At 39.3% G+C, this 10,659-nt stretch overlaps 1 protein-coding gene across 1 annotated transcript in view; it reads right to left on the bottom strand.

Annotated features, from left to right (window-relative positions):
* Positions 1-247: 247 nt before the first annotated feature.
* The window catches only part of LOC107557742 (LIM domain transcription factor LMO4), a 17,900-nt gene continuing 7,488 nt past the window's right edge, over positions 248-10,659 (bottom strand). The window contains exons 3-5 of the mRNA XM_016241267.1: positions 6,487-6,583; positions 6,008-6,163; positions 248-601 (exon numbers count right to left, since the gene is read on the bottom strand). Of these exons, the coding sequence (XP_016096753.1) occupies positions 593-601; positions 6,008-6,163; positions 6,487-6,583 (262 nt within the window). The 3' untranslated portion in view covers positions 248-592. The remainder of the gene's footprint in view (positions 602-6,007; positions 6,164-6,486; positions 6,584-10,659) is intronic.

Genomic DNA, 10,659 nt, shown 5'->3' with positions numbered 1-10,659 from the left:
TGAACCCAGTCTTCAGGATTTTTATATCATCCGAAATGAAACTCGTTCCCTTTACAACATCTAAAATATAGAAAGAGAAGATACCATGTTGTGAAGAAAAGGAGAATAGACAAGGTAGGACAAAAATATAAAGGAAAAAAGAAAGTCAGTATTCCCCCACCAAATTTTCAAACAAGTGTTATGAAAGATTCAAAAATAGCTGCAGTGGATCAGCTTCATTTGTCATTTTAATTTCACCCTTTCTGTCTCTTTTTTTCCCTCTCAAGCTGGTCTCTCTCTGTGTCAGTCTTTGAGTCCCTCAGGATCAGAGGTCTCGCCTGGGTCAGTTCATAGAGTCCTCAGTATTCCCCCTCCAGGACCTCATGGGTATTTTACATCCATGATTCAGGAGTTTGGAGTAAAGGGTGGGAAAGTGGGACTCTGGCTATTGCAAGTCAAGGTGGAGCTCAAAACTGAGATTGGCGCTCTGGTTTGGAGTAGCGGAGATTTGAGAAAAGGAGTGGGATGGGTTCCGATCCGAAAAGGTCTTCGGTGACAATGAGAGAGGGGCTGAAATGAAGGCACACATCCTGCTTTGAGCAACACCTACATCCTAACACACCTGAAAGACAAAGAGACAAGCTGGTTAGAAACACTTAAACAGAAAAAAAAAAGAATTTACAACCAGTAAATGGGTCGATGACAAATTTTGTCAAAGTTAAAAAAAGGAAAAATCTTTAACACATACACTTTAAAACATATAAAAAGTTGATTATATTATATATGGGTTTGAAAACATTTATAGATGAATTAATTCATATAAAAAAAGGTTTACATTTATTGACTACATTTTCTGAAAAAGTCATGTGGTGTAACTATCAAATCCAAATGAATAACATTTTCCGTACACCTTGAATTTATGTGCGTGTATTAGGGATGCACGATATATCGTTTCAGCATCGATATCACGACGTGCGCATCCAATAGTCACAGGATGTGTGATGTTTAGTATAGAGACAGAGCGCAATAATCTGAAGACCACGCCCACCGGGGGGGGAAAACCACCCAACGCTCTCCATTGACTTTCTATTGCGGGAAGCTGCCTCCTTGTAATTTCTGACTTATAACAAACAACAGAGCAATGCCTAAAAGCTGCTATGTGACAAGGTGTACAGTAAACAGGCTAAAAAAGCCAGAACTACATTTTTATAAGCTGTCGACCCAAAAACACGAGCGTTTAGGACACAAAAGTAGAGTGCAACCTGAGAACCGCGCCCACTGGAGGGAAACGTAACCGACGACATGACCATTCATTATTTTTAATCATGTCAAAGGATTATTTCACCACCCTATGTGAATCTGAGGGGAGGAGATATATTAAGAAACTACATTTTATAGGTCTATGTCAGTGCCCCTTTTCCTAACCTTCCTTTTGTTTGAGAAATGATCCAACTGAATGGCCCAACGTGAAATACCCCGACATCTACGACTATCTGTGTCCTAAATGCTCGTTTTTTGGGTCGACAGCTTACAAAAATGTAGTTCTGGGTTTTTTAGCTTGTTCACTGTACACCCTGTCATATAGCAGCTTTTAGGTATTGCTCTGTTTTTTGTTATAAGTCAGAGATGACAAGGAGGCAGCTTCCCGCAATAGACCAATTTCAGTGTTTGCAAACAAACTTTGACTTTTTTCGTGCAATTCCGAGATTATATCTCACAATTTTGATAAGAAAAAAAATCAACTCGTCATTCTCTCTTTTCCCCTCGGCTCAGAATCATGAGTTTATATCCCACCCTTCTGTCTTTTTTTCCCCTCAGAATTGGCAAACTCGCAATTGTTGAGGTAAATCAAGTTATAAAGTCCAAACTAGGAGATTTAAACGTGCATTTGCGAGAAAAAAAAAAGTCAGAATTGTGAGGTAAAATAGGTAGGCTAAATGTAATGTCAAATGTTATAGGTTTAAATAGTATTTCATGCTTTAACTGTAGGGCTAATACAATATGTCGTCCCCTATGTGAATATTATATAGACCCATTGTTTAAATCAAATTTATGCTTTAAAAGTAGGGTAATCGTAGCAGGTTTCATCCATAGTTTGTCCATTTAAACGTCTGCGTTTAGCTTCAAATGGCGTCTTTGATGACATTATTCTATAAAAATAATTTGCATTCTGATTCTGACATCCAAAAGCACAACAATACATTTTTTTTCTCTTATTCCATGGATTTGACCCATTTCCTTCCACTTGTTCCCAGTGTTTTTCTGCCACCACAATGTGCGCGCGCAGCTGCAAGTGACGTAACTGTGACGTCTACTCCAAATTGCTCTATAGGCAGTCAATGGAGAGCGATGGATTGTTTCCCCCCCCTGTGTGGGCGTGGCCTAAATGCGCTCTGTCTCTATACTGATTGTTATATTTATACTGATTTATACTGCTCACACACAGACACAGTGTCTACACCGGATGCGACAGCTGTACAGAGATACCCATATTAAATAAATTTAGTAGCAGAGCTCTTCGTGGAGAGCGCAGGTCATGGTCGCTTAGCAATGGCAGGCGCCACAAAAGCGCAAGCTCCCGAGTGCTTTGGAAAGAAGGAGAAAGCGGCACGACTCATGTTTTCCATGCGCTTTAAGGCGCGACGTGTGAATGGCCCCAAAGTTTGGACAATCTACTGGATAACTGTTGCATCACTGATTATAATGGATTCTATTGTATTTTGTCGCGTCGCGCCGCGCCGCTCACGTCCGGTGTAGACATGGTGAGAGCCACGCAGATGCACGTGAACACTGAATTCTGTTCACTTCTGTCTATTTGTGCCTGAAATACTGTGCTCTGCAAGTATCCTCGTAAACACAGTTGCTTATGGCTTAGGTGAAGGGAAACAATTGAGAAAGAAAATGGATGTTTAACAGTATATTGGTTCAAAGCAGTTTAATGTTCTTGTTGCTTTCTCCGTTCTTGAACGTTAATCAAACAACAAAACACAAAGAAAAATCACTTTTGTAGCTTTAACACAGATTTGTTAGATTCAATTTATAGTGAAATCTATGCAGTGTTATTTTACATTTGATTATTCAATTTCTGTACCTGAAAAATATAAAGCACTGCATATTTCATTTGTATCTCTGTTCTGTTATTTATTTATGCTTGTAATTTGTTTATTTCCTATGCTGATTTACTCGCCTACAAAATCACCCCAATCATTGATTAATTTTTTTCCAAATATAAAGCTATTGAAGTCATCTGATTTTTTTTCCCATATCGCAGAAAAAAAAATATCGCAATGTGAGTTTTTTTCAATATCGTGCAGCCCTAGCGTGTATTAATCATAATTTTTTCTTTAAAAAATTTAAATATACAATTTATTTTTTACAAATATAATAAAATATATATTCTCACTTGCCCTGTCTTAAAAGGTCAAATTATCTGATATTTTTAAGAGACTTGTTGACCTTTTTGGTTCTGGTATCATATCCTGTATTTTTTTATTTTACTTATTTGTTTTATTTTGATTTTTTTTGCATGCTGGTCACACCACAAGTATTAATACATGAAATAGACAAATGAATCTTAATAGAGACCTTAAAATCACGTTCATCTTTTAAAAGGTCTATTCAAGTAACTGGAAGGGTGAATTGCATTTTAATGTATTTTTGAAAAAATTTCATATCACTGACCCAAATTAACTAAATGCACTTTTTGCTATAAGCAACAGTCAGCAGGTTTTGAAAATTTAATTCTTGAAAATAAAAACGATTAAAAAATTTTTTTTTAGTAAATTGTCAACAACTTGTAAGACTAATAACTTGTCTTATAAAAAAAGTCATATAATATAGTAACATCTTTCAATGGGAATCATAAAAATTGCATGTTCTCTTAAATAACATACTCCATTTCTATTGTCAAATGAAGACCGCCAATCCCGCTAAAGCCCCCTGCTTAACTTATTGATCAGTAAGGCTTTCAAATCCATCTGCTGCCCTACTTCCTCTGCATTTTAAGTGCATATTGTAAAGCTGGTCTCTTTTTGTCTCATTTTTAACAATGATGTGCCACAGTCCCCAGGGTGCTAAGTTCTTGCGCAGGCGAGACAATTATCCCAATATCCAAGCGCAGCGTTCTGCTTTCACAGACAGTAACGGCAAACTTTTTTACCCCCTAACATTCTTTTTCCTTTTGTTTTTTAAACATTCTAGGGGGGTAATTTGCTTTCCCCATCCTACCTCAAGTTACTAAGGGGTTTCAGGCTACCGTAATAGTAATTGCGAGCCCCCCACGCCACCCCACATTGGAGGGCTAATTAAAGAGACGGAGGCTGTGAAGGTTTGGATCCCCTGGGTTCAGGCTCAGCATGAGAAAGGTAATTTGTCTGTCCTGAACAAAGAGATTAGGGAGAAGCCGGGGAACTACTTAATAAATGAGCATCAAATGTCCTCACCCGTGGACACAGACAGCACCAATTATGTCACCATGAAATTGCACATAATAAACACAATGGCTGCCGGACGAGGCCTCCTATCTGTCTAGGGAAGCGTTCAGTCGGTTCTCTCCCTCTCTCTCTCTCTCGCTCCTTTCTGTCCTGGCTTGTTTCAGCTCCCAGCTTATTTCTATAGGTTCAGAGGAGAATTACAGCAAACTTCAAAATCTGAGTAGAGAAAACGCACCGCAATCTCATAAATTACGGTGTATCTTCACTGCAGTGGTGAATAGGTTTCCTAAAAATTATTTGAATCTCTCTGTACCAAGCGAAAACACAACCGTTTAAGTATCTCCTGAGGACACGTGGACCTTCTCTATTCCTACTGGTGAAGAGGGGCGTCTGGGTGTATTTAAGAACTCTCTCTCCGCTATAATTAAAGCAGCAAGGCCAATATTCAGATTGCATTTTAGCATTAATAATTCAGCTATTTTCACTACAATTGATGTCGGCACATAAATAAACAATGAGGCCTCATATTTACACAGCAGCAGTCGCCGAGCGAGAGCAGGGGAGAGGATGGAGGAGGAATGGAAGGATGGGGGCTTAAACAGACATTTAAAATTAAGCATGATAATGCAAAGGCTTTCAATTTGAAACGCAACATGCTCTTGGAGCTAATTTGTAAAAGTGACGATGCCTTAAAAGGCCACTAACAGAGCACCGAGCTTAATGGAGCTGTTTCCCCCGGCTCACTACGTCTCTCCTCAAACAATTTTTTCCCATTGAAGGTGAAATAAATGTTCACTGGGAAACTCGACAACTGTCCGATCACTCTCACATCCCAGTTGTCTCCATATCAATACTGATTATGTGTCACTGAGCTGATGTTTTCAGTGCTGCCGAGTGATACAATCGGCTGGTGGCTGACTACACAATGAAGTCTTATTGCAGACGGTCCCAAAGGCGAGAAGGGGAATTAGGGAAATAATTTGCCTGCTTGGCGTCTGGTTTTGTTTATTTAAAGCTTGCTGTGCAGCGTCGGAGGAGCAAATAGTCAGACAGAACCGTGGCGGTAAAGACAGAGACGCAAATGGGACAGAATGTTTGACGCCAGCTAGCTTTTTTTGTAAAAACATACAATAAAACCAGATTAAGAAATGAAAACACAGCTTTTGCTGTTGAGCAAAGTGGGTACATGAAAATCTGTGACCAATATTTTCAGGATTTCATGTTTTGTATCTTGTGGATGGCAAATTAATTATACATAATCAGTACTGAATGTGAATGTGTCAGAGTTAGGAACAAGGACATATTTTTCACTCCTTGCCTGTCTTGTAACTAAAAAGCTTACATTAGCTGTGATCTCATTTCAGCAAGTTAACATTAATTGTGATCAATTAGCTTCCAGCCAGGATGAATTACGCTTGTCCTCTAGACCTGACTATGGGTTAGGTTCACAGAATTAGATATTCGGTTCTGTTCCTTAAAACAAAAGCAATATTTTGATTAGGGACTGACTGAATGGTGTGTTTGGCTAAAAAAAAAACCTATAGAAGAGGATTTTAAGTGTGAAACTTTGATAGCAGACAGATAGCGGCGCTCACTTTCTGATCAGGCAGTAGAGGGTTAGTCTGCAGTGAACTCAAATGGCCATTGATGAGTGCTGTGGGTCTGTCGTGTTCGCAGAACAAGCTGCCGTTGATGTAGTGAAACCTGTCACCAGGGACCAGCCGGTTCCGACAGGTAGAACACGTGAAACACTGCAGGAGACAAGGAAAAGGACTCCATTACCCACAATTCTCTGATCAATTTCTGGAAAAATTCAGTCATTGTCTACTTATTTTAACTTCTCATTATTTCCTTATGGGGATTCAACATGGGCATTTAATACTGATGAAAAGACTGACTAAAATATGCACACTATATTTTTGATTGGGTATCAATCATAAGCTAAAAGAAAAAAAAATAGAACACCATCAAACAATCATTAAAAAGTAGACTATATGGAGTGTGAAAGGATTCTGTAGCGCAATGAAGCATTTCATTCTAGAGCAGCAGTGGTCACTTAAAGATTAAAGTTTACCTTGAGATGGTACACGTTTCCCTGTGCCCTCATAACCAGTTCACTGGCTGGGATGGACTGACCACACGCACTGCACGCCCCACTGTTCCCAAATAACCTGTGAAAAGAAACAGAGGCATGTTAGCATTGTCAAAATAAGAGATAAAGTGTGAGCCCTGAATCGGTCTTAGACAAAGCCTAAATCAAAACACTGTGAATGTTACAGCATGACAGAAATTACCATCAGCAAAAAGTGCCAGAACATATCATTAACAAAAATCTCAAATAATTAGGAATTAAATTATCCATTAAGATGTACAAATGAGGAAAAAGGTTAATTACGTGAAGGAACACAAACATTACTACCACATTTCATACCAATATCTCACTCCTTTACGTGATCTATTTTCGTTCACACAGTGTGACCTGTGCAAACAAAATAAATCTTTCAGCATTAATAACTAAAGCCATCAATTGTATGCGGTTTGAAATTGATTTTTTTAAGTCATTGACATTTTATAAATAATATGTTCAGTCTGTTCTTTAAATTAACTTCTCGTATGGCTTCAGAAGGTTAGGTTTACTACCGTTCAAAAGGGGTATGTTTTTTTTTTTCTTTTCAAAAGAAGTCTCTTATGCTCATCAAGGCTGCATATATTTAATCAAACAGTAATATCGTGAAATATTATCACCATTTAAAATAACTGTGTTCATATTTTTAAATTATAATTTTATTTTTAATTTATTCCTATAATGGCAAAGCTGAATTTTCAGCATCATTACTCCAGTCTTCAGTGTCACATGATCCTTCAGAAATGGTTGTAATATGCTGATTTGCTGCATTTCTTTTTATTACCACATCTGAAAACCTCCTGCTTATTTATTTATTTGTATTATTTTATTGTATTATTTTGTGGAACCTAGAATAAGTTTTTTCAGGTTTCTTTTTTTAAATAGAATGTTCAAAAGAACAATTTATTTGAAATAGAAATATTTTGTAACAATATAAATGTTGATAAATTTAATGTGTCCTTGCTGCATAAAAGTATACAAAAAAAAATCTTACTTTAGACTTTTAAAAGGTGGTGTAAAAAGTGCATGAGTCATGTGGACTAATATTACAATGCTTTATAGTATTTTATTGTACTTTCTGGAGCTTGACAGCTATTGCCAACATCCTCTTTCATTGTATGGAAGAGAGCAGCATTAACATTTTTAAAAACTTCTCCTTTTGTGTTCTATGTTTGAAAGTAAGTCATATGGGTGATGACTGAGATTTTAAATAAAACACAACAGACATGCACAAGGTCCTTATTTCTGTGTGCATCAAAAAGGTTTGTTAACCTGTTTGGCCTTGTTTTACTGTAAAAATTGAATCCTTGCAAGGATAGGTTAAATAATTTCAATCCTGTGCCCGGGCCTCCTTTTCTCCCTCTCGCAGTCTGTCTCTCTCTCTCTCACATGCACACATGCAGAACAAATTACATCTTCAATATTCTGATGTAGGAAAAATAAAATCAAACCAAATGAAAAAATCCTGCATCCTGTCCTCCAAAAGCCTCTGCCACTGGGACTAAGTATTACCTTTGGTGTTCATTTTTTGCAACCTAATAATAACCTAGAACATAAGCAATCAGGGCCTAAGAATATTTGATTGTACATCTAGGCGGAGACACAGCACTTTTGCCATTAGGACTCAAGCGAGTGCTCAGTCTCTGCCGCCTTTCCATTAGAAATCCCCGGCTACCCGGGTTGATATATAATGTGCATGGGTTAACCTTTTCAATCATGGTGTCAACACTTTAGATTTGCTTCTGCTCATCTCTTTCGTCTCTAACCTTCTCTCTCTCTCCCTCTCTTGATAATGAAATGCTTGCTCCTGCTTCCTTTCTATCTGCCTTCTGAGTCCACAATTTAGATTACTTCATCTTGCCGAGCAACAAACTGAATGAAATTTCGATTTGAGCAGAAAGTAATTTACTGGGATCTGGACCCATTTGTCATCATATCTCACTGGCTGTTTGCTCTATCACTGCACTTTTCCTATGCAATCAAATAAGACCACAGCATCTGACAAGCTCCAGAGAGAGAGAGAGGGAAATATGAGGAAAGAAGCAAGAAAGAAAGAGACCGTTAGAAGGATAGAGGGAGGGAAATGGGGAATGGCTACAAAAGGATAGAGAGGAAAGACATGAAGGAAACGGTGGGTGTCACAGCATGTCCCTCGTGTACACAGTTACAGATTAACCTAAGAGTTCATGGATGATTTCGTCCCACAAGATTCTTCCAACTCGTAAAATGATAAACGCACATTGTACGGATGCCGATATAACATTACAGCATGCATGTGAACGTGTACGTTCTGACATCGAAACAGCTGTTACCTGCGACGTTTTGCATACACGTGGCGTTTATTGAGGGCGCTACATGACGAGCGAGTGAAGCTTTAAGAGTTTCTCTTCAGCGGCGGCTGTAGGGTGAGGCGGGGGGAGGGGAAAACAAATTTGGCTGTGGCATCGATTGGAGCAGCTCAATCAAAACTCAATTTCAAACGTAATTAGCTGTAGGCTTGTGACAACAGCGCAGCTTCAATGGTGTCGATGGGCCAGTCATGCTAGGCAAATGTGAGGGGGGAAGGTCTTTAAACGCTGCAGTTTGATTCACCTGCAAAATGACATCTTCCCCCGGCCTTGAGAAAGCAATCTGCCACGCCACGACGTGTGCTTGATTTGACAATCCCCAAGAGCTCGCATCTAAATTCACTTACAAGCACATTATTTAGGATCCGGGCTCAGAGTGCGCTCCCCTTTTAATTGTCCCGTTGTCTTTCAGAGGAAAACCGTGAAGAATCTCCAGGCAACCTTTTGATTTTCTTGCCTCTCTATACATAGTGTAGCAGCTTAATTATTTGAGCAGGGGATGGCTGCTGATAGCATTTGATTTAAAGGCCTGAAGGCTTTAGGTGCTCAATTAAGTTGCTATCAGTCTGCTCCTCACCTCTAATGGTCTCTCTCTCCATTGAACTTGTGTGCTGACAAGGGGAGCGTAGAGGAGCGATATCACGGGTCACCATAATTAAGGCCAAGGAACTCTTTAATTGCAATGACAACACCAGTTTTGGCTTCCTTCTCCTCAAATCAGCCTCTCCTTTGTTGTTTTCTCACTTTCTAGGTATTCAGCCCCTTGATCAATCAGAGGAGGAGGATTTAGTCAGCGAAACATTGTGGAATGCTGATTTATTGACTTGCTTAGTCTCGGAACGGGCGGAATAAAGAGGGGCTACAATCTACGGCTGTCTTTCATCACGAAAGCAAGACAAGAAATCTGTCTGCGCTCCATAGGCGATGTCTAGAGGATTTAATTTGGATACCGACTGTGAGGTAAAATACAACCTAGCAGGGCTGTTTTGGGCCATCTGGCAGTAGCTCGGCCTCTTAAGCGGAACCTTTTGAGAGGAGAGATGTAAGTTGTTACAACAATGATTTCTGCAACACAGACCATTATAAAAATGGCTCTCAACATTAACAGCCAAAGCACCTTAAAAGCACTGGGCCATATTGATACTTAAGCAGGGCTTTGCATAATGGCAATGTTACATTAGGGGGAGAGAGAGAGAGAGAGAGAGAGAGAGAGAGAGAGAGTGGGGTGGAAGGGAAGGGTAGGGGGAGATTTCACGGCAAAGAGAGCGACGGGCAGGCGAGGGGGCTGAAAGCAGCCAAATGACACTTGGTTAATTCAGAGCAACAGATCTAGTCCCAAGTGGATTGAAGGCCTTGAATTAATTCTGTTATGACAAATCAAGATAAACGTTTCCCCTAAATTGCATGCGATTTAATTAATTTCTGAGATCCAAGTATTTCCTGGCTTAATAGTTCACATGCTCCCGTGCTGTCATAGTGCTTGAGTGGACAGACTTCAAAGTGATATTAAATAACCAACTATTAGATTTACCTAGCACGTTCTATTGGAAAAGTGCCATTTAATTACCTGGCTCTATTCAATTAAAAGGACAGTGTTTTTCCCTCCGACCTAATGGTCACATGATTGCTCACTCCCCAAATTAATTCGCTCCCTCTCTCTGTCTCCGTTCTCTCCAGCTCACACAAATATCAGCAATGGCTTAGGGACAACATGATTTCGAATTTCGAGTCCCTCCTGCTTCTCTGAGGCTAAAACTGCTGAAATCTACAACTC

The sequence above is a fragment of the Sinocyclocheilus grahami genome, unplaced genomic scaffold, assembly GCF_001515645.1.
Source record: "Sinocyclocheilus grahami isolate Dianchi unplaced genomic scaffold, SAMN03320097.WGS_v1.1 scaffold617.1, whole genome shotgun sequence".
Classification (NCBI taxonomy): Eukaryota; Metazoa; Chordata; class Actinopteri; order Cypriniformes; family Cyprinidae; genus Sinocyclocheilus; species Sinocyclocheilus grahami.
Note: the sequence above shows the minus strand (reverse complement) of the source record. Positions and strands in the feature narration are given on the sequence as shown.